At 46.9% G+C, this 20,172-nt stretch overlaps 1 protein-coding gene across 3 annotated transcripts in view; it reads right to left on the bottom strand.

Moving 5' to 3' along the window:
* The window catches only part of vac14 (vac14 homolog (S. cerevisiae)), a 413,902-nt gene that overhangs the window by 110,761 nt on the left and 282,969 nt on the right, over positions 1 to 20,172 (bottom strand). For all 3 annotated transcript variants that reach the window (XR_005461858.1, XM_038807077.1, XM_038807078.1), the window contains exons 16-17: positions 17,621 to 17,795; positions 13,750 to 13,868 (exon numbers count right to left, since the gene is read on the bottom strand). Coding sequence is in view for 2 of the 3 variants with exons in the window: in XM_038807077.1 (XP_038663005.1) it covers positions 13,750 to 13,868; positions 17,621 to 17,795 (294 nt within the window). In the remaining variant the exon portion in view is untranslated. The remainder of the gene's footprint in view (positions 1 to 13,749; positions 13,869 to 17,620; positions 17,796 to 20,172) is intronic.

The following is a 20,172-nucleotide window of genomic DNA, read 5'->3' as shown; positions in this document are numbered from 1 at the left end:
ACTTTCAAAGATCTATGAACATAGACCCCAAGATCTCTCTGCTCCTCTACATTGCCAAGAACCCTACCGTTATATTCATATTTGTCCTTCCAAAATGGACAACCTCACACTTGTCAGGATTAAACTCCATCTGCCACTTCTCAGCCCAGCTCTGCATCCTATCTATGTCTCTTTGAAGCCGACAACAGCCCTTCTCACTATCCACAACTCCACCAATCTTCGTATCATCTGCAAATTTACTGACCCACCCTTCAACTCCCTCATCCAAGTCGTTAATGAAAATCACAAACAGCAGAGGACCCAGAACTGATCCCTGCAGTACGCCACGAGTAACTGGGCTCCAGGCTGAATATTTGCCATCCACCACCACTCTCTGTCTTCTATCAGTTAGCCTGTTCTTTATCCAACTGGCCAAATTTCCCACTATCCCATGCCTCCTTACTTTCTGCATAAGCCTACCATGGGGAACCTTATCAAATGCCTTACTAAAATCCGTGTACACTACATCCACTGCTTTACCTTCATCCACATGCTTGGTCACCTCCTCAAATAAGTCAATAAGACTTGTAAGGCAAGACCTACCCCTCACAAATCCGTGCAGGCTATCCCTAATCAAGCAGTGTCTTTCCAGATGCTCAGAAACCCTATCCCTCAGTACCCTTTCCATTACTTTGCCTACCACCGAAGTAAGACTAACTGGCCTGTAATTCCCAGGGTTATCCCTATTCCCTTTTTTGAACAGGGGCACGACATTCGCCACTCTCCAATCCTATAGTACCACCCCTGTTGACAGCGAGGACGAAAAGATCATTGCCAACGGCTCTGCAATTTCATTTCTTGCTTCCCATAGAATCCTTGGATATATCCCGTCAGGCCCGGGGGACTTGTCTATCCTCAGGTTTTTCAAAATGCCCAACAAATCTTCCTTCCTAACAAGTATCTCCTCGAGCTTACCAGTCTGTTTCACACTGTCCTCTCCAACAATATGGCCCCTCTCGTTTGTAAATACTGAAGAAAAGTACTTGTTCAAGACTTCTCCTATCTCTTCAGACTCAATACACAATCTCCCGCTACTGTCCTTGATCGGACCTACCCTCGCTCTAGTCATTCTCATATTTCTCACATACATGTAAAAGGCCTTGGGGTTTTCCTTGATCCTACCCACCAAAGATTTTTCATGCACTCTCTTAGCTCTCCTCATCCCTTTCTTCCTGGCTGTCTTGTATCCCTCCAGCGCCCTGTCTGAACCTTGTTTCCTCAGCCTTACATAAGTCTCCTTCTTCCTCTTAGCAAGACATTCAACCTCTCTTGTCAACCATGGTTCCTTCACTCGACCATCTCTTCCCTGCCTGACAGGGACATACATATCAAAAACAGGCAGTACCTGTTCCTTGAACAAGTTCCACATTTCACTTGTGTCCTTCCCTGACAGCCTATGTTCCCAACCTATGCACTTCAATTCTTGTCTGACAGCATTGTATTTACCCTTCCCCCAATTGTAAACCTTGCCCTGTTGCACGCACCTATCCCTCTCCATTACTAAAGTGAAAGTCACAGAATTGTGGTCACTATCTCCAAAATGCTCCCCCACTAACAAATCTATCACCTGCCCTGGTTCATTACCAAGTACCAAATCCAATATGGCCTCCCCTCTGGTCGGACAATCTACATACTGTGTTAGAAAAGCTTCCTGGACACACTGCACAAACACTACCCCATCCAAACTATTTGATCTAAAGAGTTTCCACTCAATGTTTGGGAAGTTGAAGTCACCCATGACTACTACCCTGTGACTTCTGCACCTTTCCAAAATCTGTTTCCCAATCTGTTCCTCCACATCTCTGCTGCTATTGGGGGGCCTATAGAAAACTCCCAACAAGGTGGCTGCTCCTTTCCTATTTCTGACTTCAACCCATATTACCTCAGTAGGCAGATCCCCCTCGAACTGCCTTTCTGCAGCTGTTATACTATCTCTAATTAACAATGCCACCCCCCCCCCCCTTTTACCATCCTCCTTAATCTTGTTGAAACATCTATAACCAGGGTACTGCCCCAATGCCAGCCTGGCTCGCGTCGGTGGAGATCTTAGTCTCCTTGGCAGGATCGATAAACGCCAGTACTTGGGTCTTGGTGAGTTTCGCCCTGAGCTCACGCCACTCTCGCTCATGAGCGGGGAGCCACTGGAAGTCGGTGTTTTTTTTTAAGATTGCGGAGAGCTGTGGTGTGAGATGCAAGGTTGGGGATAAACTTCCCAAGGAAGTTGACCGCCCCTAGGAAGCGGAGGACCGCCTTCTTGTCCTCCGGTGTCTTCATAGCGTTGATCGCTGACACCTTATCTGCATCTGGCTGCACACCGAACTGCAAAATATGGTCACAGAGGAACTTTATTTCTGTTTGACCGAACGAGCATTTGGCTCTGTTGAGTCGGAGGCCATGCTCGTGGATCCTATGGAACACTCGCTTGAGGTGATCGATGTGCTCCTGAGGAGTTGTGGACCAGACAACGATGTCATCGACGTACACTTGCACCCCCTCAATGCCCTCCATCATTTGCTCCATTATTTGGTGGAACACCTCCGAGGCGGAGATGATGCCAAAGGGCATCCGGTTGTAACAGTAACGACCAAATGGGGTGGCAAATGTACAGAGCTTTCGACTGGACGCGTCCAGCTGTATTTGCCAAAACCCCTTGGAGGCATCCATCCAGCTTCGTGAAAAACTTGGCGTGAGCCATGTCGCTGGTGAGCTCTTCTCGGTTAAGGATAGGGTAGTGTTCACTAATGATGTTACGGTTCAAATCTTTGGGGTCGATACAAATGCGAATTTCCCCTGACGGCTTTTGGACACAAACCATGGAGCTAACCCAGTCCGTGGGTTCCGTGACCTTAGAGATGTTGCCCTGGTCCTGGAGGTCTTGCAGTTGCTGCTTGAGGCGGTCCTTAAGGGTTGCCGGCACCCGACGCGGTGCATGAACCACAGGTGTGGCATTCGGTTTCAGGAGTATCTTGTATCTGCAGGGGAGTGTGCCCATACCTTCGAAGACGCTGTGGTATTGTGCTCGGATGTCATCTAATTGGGTTTGGAGGTTGGCATCTGGCGTGGCTGATGCCTCAGCGGGCGACATGGTGTGAACCCGCTGCACAAGATTCAGGATTTTGTAGGCCTGAGCACCGAGCAAGGAAGCTTTGTTGGACCCTACAATTTCGAAACGCAGAGTGGCTTTTGAACAACGATGGTATACCACAAGCTGGCATGAGCCACTGGCAGCAATGACATTGCCATTGTAGTCGAGAAGCTGGCAGGCCGATGGAAGGATGCTAGGCTTGACGTGGATGGTATCCAGGTCAGACTTCGAAATGAGGTTCGCTGAAGTGCCGGTGTCCAGCCTGAAGCGTATGCGAGACTTGTTGACCGTAAGGGTGGCACACCACTCGTAGTCCGGATCAATGCTCATCACTGGGAGTTGTCGAGCCTTTTTTGCGGAAAGCATCGTATGCTTGGTGATGATGCCCACCCGGAATGGGGATGAGAGATCCTCGGTGTCGGGATCTGGAACCATGTCAGAGTCGGAGTCTGCAGCGGGTTGCTGCACTGACCAGACGTACCTGCGCTGCGGCTGGGATTGCTGTGTGGTGGGCAGTTGAGCAGATCTGCACAGGGCTGCGTAGTGGCCAAGCTTGCCACACTGGAGACAGTGTCGAGATTTCGCGGGACATTGCCGCTTTAAGTGGGCGGAGCCACAGTTGTTACACGTCATGGCGCCGACGTCAGGATGCTCCGTGCGCCACCGCACATGCGCGGTGCGGTTGAACGATGTGTGCACCTGCGCAGTTCGGTCGTCGGCCTCGCCGTCCCCTCAGTCTTTGCACGCATGCGCAGGAGCCCGGGAAAGCGCGCAAAGTGGTCGCCCTCATCCAGACTCAGGGTCTGGAGCCGTTTTACGGCCTGCACCCGCTCCGCATTGTGGGGGCCTTGCCGCACCGTCTCTGCCGCCTTGATATGGGAGTACCGGTTATTAGTGTGCTCATGTAGGGTGCAGGTCTCGATGGCGATGGTAACGGTGAGCTGCTTAACTTTAAGGAGCTACTGGCGAAGGGGATCGGAGTGGACCCCGAAAACGATCTGGTCGCGGATCATGGAGTCGGAAGTGGAGCCGTAGTTGCAGGATTGCGTGAGGATACGGAGATGGGTTAAGAAGGACAAAAGGTTCTTCCTTACCCTGAAGCCTCTGCTAGAACACATAGCGTTCCAAGCTCTCGTTGACTTCGATGTCACAGTGGCTGTTGAACTTCAGCAGGACTGTTTTGAACTTTGTCTTGTCCTCAACTTCAGCAAAGGTGAGGGAGTTAAAGATGTGGATAGCGTGGTCCCTGGCTGTAGAGAGGAAGAGAGCAATCTTCCTGGCATCCAATGCGGCTTCGAGGTCGGTGGCTTCAAGATACAGCTGAAACTTCTGTTTAAATATCTTCCAGTTTGCACCGAGGTTGCCGGCGATGTGGAGCGGTGGGGGAGGGCGGACGCTGTCCATGTTACCGTTTGGCTGATCGCTGGTCAAAGACAGACTATCTCAAGGTAGGTCCGTCAAACTCTAACATGACTCACTGGTACCATGATGTGTTGGGTAAGCTGGGTCTGCGTTTACTGTAGCAGAGAGAGAGACAGGCTTCCAACACTTGAATGAATGCAACTCTATTTTATTGAACTCTTAACTATCATACATACTTTAACTGTGGGTTGACACTATGCTGAGTTGACTGGAGACCTGAGGCTAACCTGACCAGGCTATCTTGCTATCACATTGTGGATGTTCTAGTTGTTGCTCACGGGCTCCGACTGTCTCAGAGGCTGCATCCCCAGAGAGCGGGAAAATTGGTGCCCTCTGGCTTTATAGTGGCTGTGTCCTGTCTGGTGATTGGCTGCTGTGTTCTGTGTGTTCATTGGTCATGACAAAACCTGCAGGAGATTGGTAGGTTTCCTTCCCTCAACCTGGGTTTGCACAAACAATCTGACAATCGGTCACTTTTACTGATGCTGGCTTTTTATTTCCAACTTTTAACAAGTTGAATATTCAGTTCTCATTTGAGCACATGTTCTCAGAATTACTAACATAACCACACCCGAGCTTTACTTAGGTTGGAACTCCTTTGAAGTGCTTTGGGCAGACTGGGGCACTGGCGCAGTATTGGGCAAAGCACTCTTGGGAAAGTCTTCACCTGAAATGCGCTGGGGCCAGTCTTCTGTTGAGTCGTATAACTAGAACACTTTAAAATTAATAGTACGGGTGAGGGATCAAGTGAGGAAAGGTGAGATAAAGGGAGAGGGCAATTCAAAAAGAAAGAAGGGTAATGATAATCAGAATGCGGCAGCAAAGGACAGAATGCTCAAACTTACGAGTGTGGCAGCAGATAAGGCCAAAAATACTGAAAAGACAGAACGACAGGCTCTGTATCTGAACGCATGTAGCAATTGTAATTGAAGGGATGACTTTCCAGTTCAAGTAGAACTAAATACGTATGATCTGATAGCCATTACAGATACATGGCTTCAAGCGTACTTGACATTTTGGAAGGAGGAAAGGTTGGTGGGATAGCTCCAGAATATCCAAAACCCAAAAATCGCAACAAGACGGCACAGCTCCAACCCAATGTTCAGGATTGCCGACATGGCATCAAAAAAGGACCTCCAGAAGCCCACCAGCTTTGAGCAAGACCAGAACATGAACACATGATGTGCAGGCCCCCTCAAACAAAGATCACATCTGTTCCCCACCCCATCAAAAAATCAGCTCATTCTAGCCTTCATGAGGTGAGCTTGAAGCACTACTTTTAGCTAAATGATACTCAGCCTCATACAGGATGAAGGCGTGTTCACCTTCCTCAGTGCCTTGCTCCAAACCTCTTCCTCCAGAATTTTCACTAGCTCATCTACCCACTTCGCCTTCACTCCCTCAGCCGAACCCGATTCCTCCTCCACTATCCGCTGGTATATACTTGACGTACTCTCCACCACCGACCCATAAAATTCACTCGTGCAAGGTCGAAGGCTGCTTCACTGGGAAGACCGGAAAACCCCCAAAACGCTGCAAGATTCCCTAATGTTACGTATTGACTCCTCCGATGCCAACATAGAACAAAGCATCAGCGTATAGCGAGACCCTATGCTCTACCCCTTCTCTAACTATTCCTTCCCAAGCTTTCAAAGCCCTCAGCACCATGGCTAGTGGCTCTATTGCCAACGCAAATGACAAAGGGGGCATTGGACATCCCTGCCTAGTACCCTGGTGTAAACTAAAAGGCTCAGAAGTCACACTGCTAGTGCAAACAGTGGCAAATGGGGCCACAGACAACAGCTGCACTCATGCTACAAAGGCCGGTCCAAATCCAAATTTCTCTAGTATTGCGAACAGGTAGTCCCACTTTACCTGGTCAAACACCATCTCCGCATCAAGCAAAACAATGGAACCAGACCCTCCCCAGGGGTACGAACGTTTGCTGCCAACCTCCATTCCTTTACAAATCCCGTTTGGTCTTTTCCCATCACCTCTGGGAGACAAGGCTCCAGTCTTAAGGCTAACACCTTAGCTCGAAGCTTTGCGTCCATGTAAAACAGGGAGATCGGACAATATGACCCATAGTCAGTGGGATATTTGGTCAGCTTGGGTCTCGCATGCCTCTCTTGTGGAGAACTGGCTTCAATTTGAATTGTTTTTTGGAGCAATCAATGAGATGGATTAGGGTTTTCCCTGTCCACTCTGCGCATTGACTTTGAAACTTTAAGGATGGGATAAAAAACATTTTTAAAAAGTGTTCTTTGAACCTGTAGGTGTGCTGTATACGGATTTCCAGACGGAATTTGATAAGGTAGCACATCAAATATTACACAAAATAAGAGCTCATAGTGTCAGGAATAACATCTTGGTATGGATTGAGGACTGGCTAGCTAACAGGAAACATAGAGGGATAAATGGGTAATTCACTGGTTGGTCAGACATAACCAGTGGATCAGTAGCTGGGGTCTCAGATATTTACAATCTATATCAATGACTTGATATAGGACTCAATCGTGATTTGGTCCTACATCAGAGGACCAAATCTGCGGTTACTAACTTTGCTAATGATACCAACTGTTGCGGGAAGAAACACATTCTATTTTGAAAAGTTCTGCCGTCTTTCCATTTGTCAAACACTGATCTACATTTCTTATCAGCCATTTGTGTGAAGAATTGTGAAGAAAAAAATCCACTTTAAACGGATAAATCTTGAAAAAGCCAGAAATACACATCACTAATAGAGTGCAGTTTTCAGAGTTGCATTTAAGTGTTCCATGTGAAATTGGGTGTCGATAGCACTTTACAACTCTTTACAAAGAAATGGGGTTCGGATTCTCTGATCTCGCGGCCAATCGAGCGCAAGAATCACCGGGGGGACGCGTTTTACTCACTGGTCTAAATCGCTGGTTTTTAAAGCAGACCAAGCAGGCCAGCAACATGGTTCGATTCCCGAACCAGCCTCCCCGGACAGGCGCCGGAATGTGCCGACTAGGGGCTTTTCACAGTAACTTCATTGAAGCCTACTCGTGACAATAAGCGATTTTCATTTCATTTTCATTTCATTTCCTCTATTTGGACCCAGTCCACCTCCGGTTCCCTTAGCCACTCCCTCTCCACATTTGTCACTCAATAGTAGTATAGGAGGTTCGGTAGGGCTACCTCCCACGTGTCGCCCTCGCTGTAAGGTGGTCTCGTGTATCCCAGTCCATCAATGAATTGTTCTATCCCTGAGCTGGGATCTCGGAGTTGTATATCCCTCGGTAGAAGTTTCCAGAGGCCTCGTTAACTTCTTTTGCATCTGCTACCATTCTGTCTCTAACCTGTGCTCTCTCTTTCACAGCTGCCTGCTTTCTCAACTGGTGTGTCAGCATGCGCTGACCTCTTCTCCTTGCTGGTAATGTGGCGTGTGGTCGGAGATTACAATCACGGAGCATTTCACCTCCCTCCCTGATCTGCTCCATAAAGGCATTTAATTTGTGTGGCATAGCCCCATGATATGTTGGCGAGCGTCTAGGTCCGGGATTTCGACCATTGTCTTCTTGACAAATTCTGCATCGTCCCAATTGGGGCGTATATATTTACCAAGACTACCGGGGCCCCTTTCAGGGTCCCACTGACCATCACGTATCACTCCCCAACCCCACCCCCCCAAAAAAAACCCACATAGCCTTTCCTTACTCACAGTCGTTCCTTTTCTCTTATGTGTGTCTCCTGTAGGGAGGCTACTTCCACACTCAAACTCTTGAGATTGGCGAGGATTCTGGATCTCTTCACTGGCCCATTGAGGCCCCTCACATTCCATGTTACAGTCCGATTGTGAGGCGGGGGAAGGGGGGGGGTTGCCCCCCTGTGGTGATCTACCACTGTATATATATGTGTGTGCTTGTATTAGGGGATGTATGACAGTACCTGTATTACAGGTTTTTCGGTAAGCCCCAGCGCATCACCCCCTTCCTGTGGGTGCAACCAGTTACCCTGTGGGCCTGGCCCTGTTCACGGCTATTCAAGATGGCCACCGGCTACTTCCTCATTTGTCGTCATCACCACATGAGACCTATTGCAACCAATTTCTACCCTCCATCCCTCCGGTGCCTCTATCCACCCCTCTGTTTCTCCCCCTTGTGGCTTTACTCCTACTCCGCCTCCCCAACCCCTTCTCTTCGCCCTCCTGTTTTCCCAAAGCTCTGTTTTTCACTTCCCCTCCCGGAAGGCGTGCCACTGCTGCCTCTTTCGCTATACTCTCATACATGGTCCTGGTGGCTCCCCTAATGGTCGATTTCCCTTAATTAACCCCAAACTATCTCTCCCCCCTCCCAAACCCCTCTCTCTGTGCCTCAGCTTGTGTTCCCCCTTGTCCTTTTTGATGTAATGCAGCCCACGTTCTGGCTCCTGCTCACTTTTGGTGTTTGCCCAGTCCACTTTTCTGGACAAATTTATTCGTCTCCTCTGGGGCGTCAAAATAATGTTCTTTCCCCTGATATGTGACCCAACGTTTGGCAGGGTGGAGCATGCCAAACCACCCCCCAGTTTTGTAGAGCGTGGATTTGACACTGTTGAATTCTGACCAGTGCTCGGCCAGGTCAGCACCAATGTCCTGGTACAAGCGGAAGGAATGTCGTTCCCACGTGCACCTACTTGGGCTCTTCACCCGCCTCACGATTCGCTCTTTATCTTGATATCTGTGGAGCCACACAATTAACGTGGCGATGATTCCCCGGCCCTGCCGCTGCTGAAGGGATCTGTGGGCATGGTCTACCTCCGGGGGCTTGGCAAAGTCTTCCTCGCCGACCAGCTTCCAGAGCGTTGCTGCTACGTGTTCGGTTGGGGTTCGTTCCTCCCGCAGCCCCACGATTCTCAGGTTCTGCCGATGTGTTCGGTTTTTCTGGTCACTGATTTTGTCCTTTAGCACCTTCTAGGGTCCTGGCCAGGTTTGCTACGAGAGTGCTGCGATCCGGTTCCTATGGTCCGTGGTGGCTTTTTCAAAGTGCCTAGTCGTTTTATCCTGGACCTTTAGTCTCCGCTCCATATTATCCATTGCCTTCTTTATGTGGGCTGTCACAGCTTCCATTGCCATCTCGATGGCTGCTAGTAAGTCTCCTCTCATTTTCGCCCTGTGTCTCCTGAGCTCAGAGTTGATGAAGTTTGTCCATTTGTCCATGAGCACCTGGGTCTGCGCTGGGAGCTCTGCAGAGTCGACCCTTACCAGCTCCGCGTTTCCACATGTGGTTCCCTGGTCAGAGGCTGAGATTTCCCTCTCCTTGACTCCACTGGCTTTGCAGCTGGGCGGTTAGCTTTTTCCCCGATCCTGTTTGGCAGCGTGGTCGATGGGGGGTTTAAAAAGTACTTTTGGTGTCCGGTTTTTGGGGTTAAAAGGCCATAATCGTATTTCTGAGATGAGAGCAACCTTTCAAGTGACCGCTCAGATCACGGTTGCCACCTGAAGTGCCTGTGAGAGAATTACGGTGGCTGTCCAATCCGGGGGGGGGGGGAATATCACACCCATGCCCAACCTCCACAGACCCTACCCCTCACATCCTCTTTCCAACAGAGTAGCAGTGTAGGGGGAATTGTTATTAGATGTTACCAGGAGCAGGAACATGATTGATTTGCCCTCCTCCCTAGTCCATGGTAAATTAGGAAGTCCTGCAGGCCCCCATTTGCCCCCGTCAGCAAACTCAACACAGACAGAGCTTACTTAACCCACAGGCTGAAACTGTACAGCTCCAACACATAAACAGTGTGATCAAAAAGAAAAGAAGAGACAAAGTGCTTTGTCTAAAGCTAATAAACGTCTGACTGAATGAAGTTGTGGTATTTTCACATTAGACTTTTACCTATAAATGGAAGAGATTAAAAACACAGAGAACTGCTGCTGGTGCTAATGTCTGTCTATTTGGTCTTGCAGAGGAATCTGTGACACATTCTTTTGCCAATTCTGGTCTTGTCTGACCTTGAGGCAAGAGCTGAAAGATGCACAAGCTGCACAATTTCAGGACCAGAGCCCAGGAGTGAGACAATGAGCTGTTAGAAATGACAGTTATTCAAAGTGCCTCAAAAAGCCCAAGTATTTATTTTTAAGGGCAATACTTGGGATGGGAGGTGCCTTAGTGAAATACCAAGTGTCCTGGAAAATGTTACATCTCAGCCTCAGTATAACTTAAAAGTTGCCTTCCATTGGAACCTTGTCCATGTTAATTCAAAAGTAAACTGAAAAGTATTCAAAACAAGTTAGGACCCTCATTATCACATCTTTGTCAGTCACAATCCCTCAGATCACCTGCATGGAGATGGCCCTGCACTCAAGTACCCTCTCTAGACCTGTTAAAATCACGAATTGGGTGGTACCTCTTCTGGCTGCTGTACGATATGATATTGCCAATGCGTTTGTGAAGACTCCTGTGTTTATTGACGACCCAAACTCTGTCACAACCAGAAATGTACCCATCCCACAGCTGCTTACTCATCTTTCCTGTTTTACTCATTCCTGGCTGTGATGCCTCATAGTATACCTCTGATGGCATGTTGCAATTTCTACTGCATTATGGAGGGTGTCTTTATTTGTACAGGCTATAGAACGTCGGGAAAGAAACAATTAAATGGAGACCAAGTGACTCACTGCCTTTTTTCTTACCTTTGGAAAGTTTGCAAATTGGACATCATCGAAGGTGGGGAGATCCAGTGATCATGAGATGTTGGCAATGGGTGCATATGTGTTCCCATTAATGACCGCTCAACGTGAAAATGACAGCATGAAATCCTGCACACAGCATACTGTGCACCCCCACCTCTTTCTGGGAAACACACAATCAGATCATCAAAGCTGCAATCCAGATCATTTATAACAAGGCCACTTGAATTCATACAACACCTCAGGTCAAGATTTACAAGAATACCCAAACTCAGAAGCTTTAACGATCACCAAAAACTGAACAGACCAAGACTTTCTTTAGAAAAGAGAAGATTGAGGAGTGACCTGATAGAAGTTTAAAATAACAAAATGGTTTGATAGGGTAGACACAAGCATGATGTTTCCAGTGTTTTGATGAATACTAGAGATCATAAATATAAGATAGTTCCTGATGAATCTAATAAAGAAATCAAAAGATCCTTCTTTAACCAGAGAATGGCGAGAATGTGGAACCACAAGCTGGGTAGAAGCAAATTACATTTCAGGGGAAGTTAGAGAAGTACATAAGGGAGAGACGAACAATGATATGTCAATAGGGTGAAATAAAGTAGGGAGAGAGGAGGCTCATGTGAAGTACAAATATCAGCACCAATGGCCTGTTTTATGCTGTAAATTTGATTTAATTATTGCAATACAATGCACATTAAACAAATTGTATTTACTTTAAAATGCTGTGACTTACGCAGACAAAATGTACCAACCATTCTGTGTCAGGGACAATCCATAGCCGGAATGGGATGGATGATCAAGTCATTGTCTTTTTTGTTGCAAAGCAGAATATTGCAGATGCTGGAAATCTGAAATCACCCCTGCTGTGGTTGACAGTGCCTCGTCGGTGTCCATCCCATTTCCCCCTTCTGCTCTCACCCCGCCTCATTTCCAGAACCATGGTAGGGTTCTTGTTAACCCCACCTTCCACCCAATCAAGATCCATATTCAACAGATTATCTGCCACCGCCAATGTGCTATCACAACTAAACACAAGTTCCACCCTCCGTTCCCAGCATTCTGAAGGGAGAATTCCCTCCATTGTACCCTGAGCTACTCCTCAGTTACCCAACACCCTATCCGGTGCCTACTGCACTTTCCATGCAAATGCACAGGATACACCATCTACCTCCTCTCTCTCCTCACCAACCAAGGTCCCAAAATACTCATTTCAAGGTGAAACAGAGATTTATGTATACTTTATTCAATCTAGTCTATATATTTGCTGCATACAATGCAGCCTCTACTGCACTGGGGAGATAAAATGCATATATTGGGTGACCACTTTGCAGAATATCAAGTCTGCAATATGACCATGAGCCTCTGGTGGCCTGCATTTTTATTCTCCACCTTGCTCCCATGTTGACATCCCTGCCCCTGGCCTGCTGCACTGTTCCAGTGAAGTTCAACACAAGCTCGTAAAGCGGCATCTCATCATTCAATTGGGCATTTTACAGCCTTCTAGTCCCAAAATGAAGTTCAACAATTTCAGACGGTTAACCCATTTTGCTACCTTTTCTTTGCATGTTGCAGTTTAACTTTTTTAAATCTCCCCACCATCCCCCCCCCCCCTCTCCCCTCACTTTTGCTTTTAGTCTGTAGCACACCTGCTCTAGGCACACATTTTGTTCCTTCGTTGTTGCTCCTGCCCCATCACCATCTCCTTCGGTACTGGCAGACTAATTGTCATGTCATTCAATCTCTCTGGTCTTCCACCCAATCACAGACCTTCCTTTTGTCCTTGTCCCATCCACTCCTTGCTCAAAACCTATTGCATCTCTAACTTTTCCCAGTTCCGATGAAAGGGTCCTTGGCGTGAAACATTAACTTTGTTTCTCTCCGGGCAGCACGTTGGCGCAGTAGTTTGGACTGCTGCCTCACGGCGCCGAGGCCCCAGGTTCAATCCTGGCTCTGGGCACTGTCCGTGTTGAGTTTGCACATTCTCCCCGTGTTTGCGAGGGGTTCGCCTTCACAACCCAAAGATGTGCAGGGTAGGTGGATTGGCCATGCTAAATTGACCCTGAATTGGAAAAAATGAATTGGGTACTCTGCGGTAGCACAGTGGGTATCACTGTTGCTTCACAGTGCCAGGGTTCCAAGTTCGATTCCCGGTTTGGGTCACTGTGTGGAGTCTGCATGTTCTCCCCGTGTCTGTGTAGGTTTCCTCTGGATGCTCTGGTTTCCTCCCACAAGTCCCGAAAGACGTGCAGGTTAGGTGTGTTGGACACTCTGAATTCTCCCTCTGTGTACCCGAACAGGTGCCGGAATGTGGCGACTCGGGGCTTTTCACAGTAACTTCATTGCGGTGCTAATGTAAGCCTACTTCTAACAATAAAGATTATTATTATTATATTTAATCTAAAATACCATTCAAGTAATAGTGTCAAACTTAACTATGATCTCAAGCTTGCACTGGGCTCGACCCCATAACCTTTTGACCACCAAGGCAGGAATGCTGCTGACTGCTTCAAACATTTGGAAGAGAACCGAGCTGCCCAACTCACAAATTAGAACAAAAGGATACAACTTCTGAATGAGTTCATAGGCGTGTTTGTAGTTCTGCGTGAGGAAGCAGAGAGAGACTGTGGCGACAGGGTTGTGGCACCATGAACGATACAAGCCACAGAACAGATTGCAACTTTCCTGCAGGCGACAAACAGAAGGGAACAATATTTAAAAACAACCAACAAACAATACATAACCCTTCTCAAACAAGGGCTTCCAACTGTGGTGCGCAGTACTCATTTAGAAGCTTTCTAAAGCCCCTGAACACAGAACAAAAGAAGTTGACTCATTAAATCGGACATCACAGCACCATCTGTTGTAAAGGTGGATTGCCGATTGGAGATGGTCTTCTTACTCTTTAGGAGAAACTTAACCCTCATGTACAAATCAAATTGACCATTGTTTTATGGAGGGGAAAGGAAATGATCTCCATTAACACCAATGTTTGCACTAACTCTTGTTTGCAGAGTGGGCTGACTAATTGTCCTGCGCGGTCTCTAAGATTGATGTGGGGCTGCTCTCTACCACTGAGAGAGGATAATGCCACTATTCACTTAAGAAATGTCTGGTCTGGTTGTCAAATAATTGTCTTATATATAACTATACATAAAAGTCAGCTCTTTGCCCATGATACCGCGACCCTTGGAATCATAATTAGAGCATCGAACTGGCTATGTTGCAGTTGGAAGTGAAGTCAGGGAGCAGAAGGAATTTTCTTGCACTTGCAGAGATTACAAACTAAACAGCACACAATCCAGAACTTTCCAGGCTGCTCTGTCGTGCGCAGCAGCTCCCATCCTGTGCGGCATGTTAGGGCTCTTACCTATGAATTTGCAGACTATTTAAAGGAGAGAATCTGCTTGGGGAGGGCTTAGTTAGGAAGAAGCGCGAGAGAAGGTTGGGCTCTCTTCATTTGAAAATTAGAGGCCAAGAGGAATACGATAAAGGTGCTGAAAAGTCGGAGGTGTTTCTGATCAGACAAACTGAGAAAAGTTATTTCCACTATTCATCAATTGGTACTAAAGGGCATAAATCATCATCAAAAAAACAAAGGGGCAGATTAGGAGAATAATTCATTTGTATTTTTAATCCAGAGAGCTGCTGGTTTTAAAGCCAAGTTGGTAAATATGAGAAAATAAATCAAGAGTACGTGAGAAAAGGGATTAAGTGGATAATTCAGTCAGAGAGTGTAGCCACCTGGGGTGGCCACGTCCCGATTACAAAATGGATGCTTGCAGAGAATGAAGGGAAAACTGGACAATGCTAAGAAAGCAAGTGCAAGGTTTGTCTGTGGATTGAAGTTTGCAGCTCCCAGACAAAACCGATACTACAAAGCCATTAGCATACTAATGAGCTATCTCCGGGGACAAAAGAGAAACATTTAAGCAAACGATCCGGCGCCAGAGGAGACTAAAACAAAAGCAGGCCAACGGTCACCTAGGGTCCGCCCAGCGATCAGGCAGCCACACCTTTATTGGAGAAAATCAATACCGATGATTAGGATATGGTCCAATTAATTGGGGCCAAGTTCAAGGCCTGCCCAAAAGCGCGCGAAGCCCCTTTGCGGTATAAGAGGAAGCCCCCAAGCAAGAATCGCTTCTTCTTGGCCTTGGTTCTCAGCAGCGAGAGACCTGCCTAGCAGCTGCATCAGGCAAGTAAGTCCAAAGTCAACGCACGCTACGAGATAGACGCTCCTAGCTACTATTCTATACAAGTTCGATGCCAGCAGCCTCAGAACCGGACAACGGCCATTGTTCCTCTGACTGAGTGGGCACCTGAAGCTAAGTATAGGCTTTTAGTAGTAGTGATAGTTTAGTTAGTAGAGTTTGTGCATGAGTATAATTGACTGTGTGTAAATAAATGAGTATTGATTTTGAATTTACTAACTGGTGTATCGAGTCTTTGATCAGTATTCGGTTTTGAACCTTGTGACGGTATCGAGAAGATACCTGGCGACTCTTGAGCAAGCATAATTAGAATTAAGGACGGCGACCATATTAACCGCCATAAACAGAGCCAATTAAGGAGAGAGCGTAACGAGCAACAAGAGCTCGTACAAGTGCGATGGACCAAATGTAAAATGGGCCATATGTATTGAAAAGTAAAAGCCATATAAAATTTACAGCACAGAACGAGGCCATTCAGTCATGCCAGCCTGAGGACATCCAAGTGCCCTTTATAATCCCAACTTCCTGCACCTAACCCACAGCCCTGTAGCTTAAAGCACAAGTACTTTTTAAAAAAGAGTTTAGGATGTCTGCCTCTAACACCAACTTGGGCAGCAAAATCCAGACTCCCGTTACCCTCTGCGTAAAAAGGTTCTTCTTCATGTCCTCTCTACACCTTCTGTCACTTACCTTGAATCTATGTCCACTGGTTCTAGAATTCTCCACCAAATGTTATCCTCTCCACTCTATCTCTTCCCCTCATAATTTTGTACACCTCAATTAAGTCACCCCTCAGCTTTCTTTGTTCCAAGGAAAATAACACCAACCTATCCAATCTCGCCTTGTAACTACACTTTTCTAGCCCTGGCAACATTCTTGTAAACCATCCTGCACTCTCTCAAGAGCAATTACGTCCTTCCTGTAATGTGCCAACCAGAATAGCACACAATACTTCAGTGTGGCTTCACCAGTGTTTTATATAATTCTAACATTATACCTCTGCCTATGAAGGAAAGCATTCCATATGCTTTCTTAACAACTATGCCGACTTGAACTGTTGCCTTTAGAGACCTGTGTACCTGTACGCCAAGATCTCTCACTTCATCTATCCCGTTTAGTGTATTCCTATTTATTGTGTACTCCCTATAACTGCTTGATCTCCCTGGATGCATGACCTCATACTTGTGTTAAATTCCATCTGCCATATATTGCCCACTCCACCAACCCATCTCGATAATTTTGATGATTGTAACTGCCCTCTACACTGTTCACCAATCTTTGTGCCATCTGCAAATTTCCCAATCGTTCTCCCACGTTCACGTCCAAATCGTTTTTTATACACAAGTCAATAAAAGAAGTCAAAGTACTTCAAATTAAGCTAATAAATGTTAGCATTTTGTACTGTTTCTAAGAAACTCAACAACAGGCTAGCATAAATGCAGATCTCTTTTGAATACACAAAGGCCTGATGTAAAGAACAACCTGCTGTGATGTGCTTCAGAGTTAGTAGGCAGGACCTTACCATGGACCGTGCAGTAAAACTGAGGGATAGGTTTTCAGGTTTCCTTTGTATGTAGAACAGTCAGCAGAGGATGGGCTGCCCATTTCAAAATATGCCTGCTATCTGTTTTTCATTAACGGGAATCAAACAGAATGTAAAATGGATAGCAGATCCACTGCAGCCCAGCAGTAAATAATGAAACTACACCCAGAATTTAAGTTACTCTTTGTGCGCATCAGCTCTGAGACACGCAGATGGCTAGATGGAGACAGCATGAGAGAAATCGAGTCTCTAGCCGTTGAAGGCAGGGGTCAGTGCCTTAGCAGCTGTTGGAAGAGGCAGTGTCCTTCAGGGGTCTTGGGAACTGAACAAACGTGGGGAAGGAAACTCACCTTGGGCTCAGACATCAAGCTATACCATAGTACATCGCCGGAAATGGCAGTCAGGAAGGTTAATGTGTTTGGAGCAAAAGCACGGAGGAGCCAACTATTGCAGCATTATCACTGGTCCCTGAGCTTAGACTGGCCAACTCACCCATACTACGAATCAAAACTAGAACTTGGCATTCTCTGTGAACCAGAATACCTACAGGTACTTTTATCAAGTGGGTGACTAATGGAGCAAAGGTGTAGTACTTCTTGCTCTCAATGCACCACACTGACCAGATCCCATCTACCCACCCACTTGGGCTAGATTCATATACACTGCGACATGCTTCTCACCGTGGTACGCAGATCCTTCAACTGGTTCCGTAGCTGGAAGAGTTCTGTTGACGTTAAGAGAATGGAGTTGAGAGTTTGGACCATGGTGGAAGCAAACTTGAGGTCTTCTTCCCGATGGAGAATTTCAGCCATGGAATGAAAGATGTTCTCGGCGTTTAACAGGAGGCACAGCTGCCTGGGAATAGGAAATGCGGAAGATGTTAGTGGAAAGTTTAGTACAGTTTGGGTTAAAACTGTGACCCACTTCACAACAACGTGCATTTACACAGTACTTTTAATGCAGTACATCATTCCAAAGTGTTTCCAAGGCATTTCAAAGGAACGTTATCAGACAGAATGTGACACCGATCACGGCGCCGAGGTCCCAAGTTCGATCCCGGCCCTGGGTCACTGGCCGTGTGGAGTTTGCACATTCTCCTCGTCTGAGTGGGTTTCGTCCCCACAACCCAAATATGTGCAGGTTAGGTGGATTGGCCACGCTAAATTGCCCCTTATTTGGAAAAATGAATTGGGTACTCTAAATTTGTTTTAAAAAAGAATGTGACACCTAATCACATGAGATTTGGGGCAGATGACCCAAGTAAAAATGTGGTTAAAGAGGTAGGCATTAGAGGTGGAGAGACTGAGGGAGGTAATTCCAGAACTGAAGGCATGGCCATCAATTGAGGGGTAAAGGATGCACAACCAGCCAGAACTGGAGGAACGCAGATAGCTCAGAGTTGTGCGGTTTGCGGAAGTTACAGAGGTAGGTAGGAGTAAGATTGAGAACAAGGACGAGAACTATAGATCATAAAAGATTTACTGAATAATAAATATACTCCCTAGAGGCAGGGGGGCAGAGGTCCCCCCCCCCCCCCCCCCCACACACACATGCCCATACCATTATGGTCAGTGCTGCAGCCAACCACAATGCACTCAAATTCACACTTACTCCAACTACCGCCTACATAGCAAATGACAGTGCAGGCACAGAGCGTGCTCTGTAAACATAATAAACTGAATTTATTAGCCGGAAGAGAACATTCAAAGAATTGTGAGATACCTCGTTGTACCTGCAATAAATTACACGTTAAAATGCTTTTACAAATTACTCGTGAATTTAAGCGTTCCTGTAAAATGTTACAATTTAGGACAAAACGAAGTACAGGAATAAAAAGTAGAACGTGAAACTTCTAACTCTCTGTCCTGAAGCAATGCCTCCTGTAGATCCACAATGCCTGCAAAACTCAGTCACCTCATCCAAGGGACATCATGTCTGAGATTAGGCAGAGGATTGGCAGAACATTCAACTTTTACAAGGTGGGAATGAAAAAGGGAGGGGGAGTCAGGGACATGAGGAACAGCCGGTACCAGCGAGGGAGGAGAATGAAACCCAAAGAAAGTACAGGAATCAGGAGGAACTGGGAGGGGTGGGGGTGTCAGGGTGGGATAGGTGACAGTTAAGTAAAAGGGGAGAAGAGGAGAAAGACGACAGGGTAATGAAGATTGAAGGAGGGGCCTCACTCCTATCCTCTCACCTGATGCTCAAATTTTGCAGCAGAGGCTACAAGGGCCCATTGCTGATCTTCTCCCCGCCCAGGCCTGGTTGTGGAGACCTATTGTAAAACTAATACTGCCTCAGTTGGGCCCAACTGGAGACACTCTTACAATACAATACAGTTCCATTGCTGCCACATCATACATTTGGCTAAATGCGCCGGGCAAATTTGCAAAGGCCACGATCTTTTCGGTGCTGAAATGCGCTGTGTACAGGGTTGACAATGGTAAAGGCTCACTGACAACCAGCATCAGAAACTACGAACAGAGCATGTTGGAATCTTAGATTTTCCCCTCTTTGTATTGCTGAGCTTCACTTCAATGATCAAAACTCCATAGATTTGAACCTGGGAGGTAGGATGTGAATTTTCGGAGTATGGGGGGTGAGAGGAGTTAGGGTATTAAAGGATTTGTTTCTGGGAGGCTGGTTTGCGAAATTGGAGGAGCTGGGGGAGAAATATATTTTTCTAAATTTAGAGTACCCAATTATTTTTTTTTCCCAATTCAGGGGCAATTTAGTGTGTCCAATCCACCTAACCTGCACATCTGTGGGTTGTGGGGGTGAAACCCACGCAGACACAGCTAGAATGTGCTAACTCCACACAGATAGCGCCGCAGTGGGGGAGAAATATGGGTTGGGGCAAAGGGAGATGTTTAGATATATGCAGGTCCAAAATATTGCCAGGAAGGCAGTACAGAGCTTTCCGATTGCACTGCCCCCATATTGTTGGAAGAGATATAGACGGATGGGAGATTGGAGAAAAGGATGGTGACGGCGATTTATGGGGTTATTCTGGGAGAAGATAAGGTATCACTGGACGGGATTAAGGCAAAGTGGGAGGAAGACTTGGGGGAGGACATGGAGGAGGGATTGTGGTGTGAGGTGCATTGGAGGGTGAATGCCTAAACTTCATTCGTGAGGTTGGGGCTGATACAGCTGAAGGTGGTGTATAGGGCGCACCTCACAAGGCGAGGATAAGCTGACTCTTTGAGGGGTGGAGGATGTTTGTGAACGC

This window comes from Scyliorhinus canicula, chromosome 9, assembly GCF_902713615.1.
Source record: "Scyliorhinus canicula chromosome 9, sScyCan1.1, whole genome shotgun sequence".
In the NCBI taxonomy this organism is placed as follows: domain Eukaryota; kingdom Metazoa; phylum Chordata; class Chondrichthyes; order Carcharhiniformes; family Scyliorhinidae; genus Scyliorhinus; species Scyliorhinus canicula.
The sequence above is the reverse complement of the archived record's forward strand: the minus strand, read 5'-3'. Positions and strand labels throughout refer to the sequence as shown.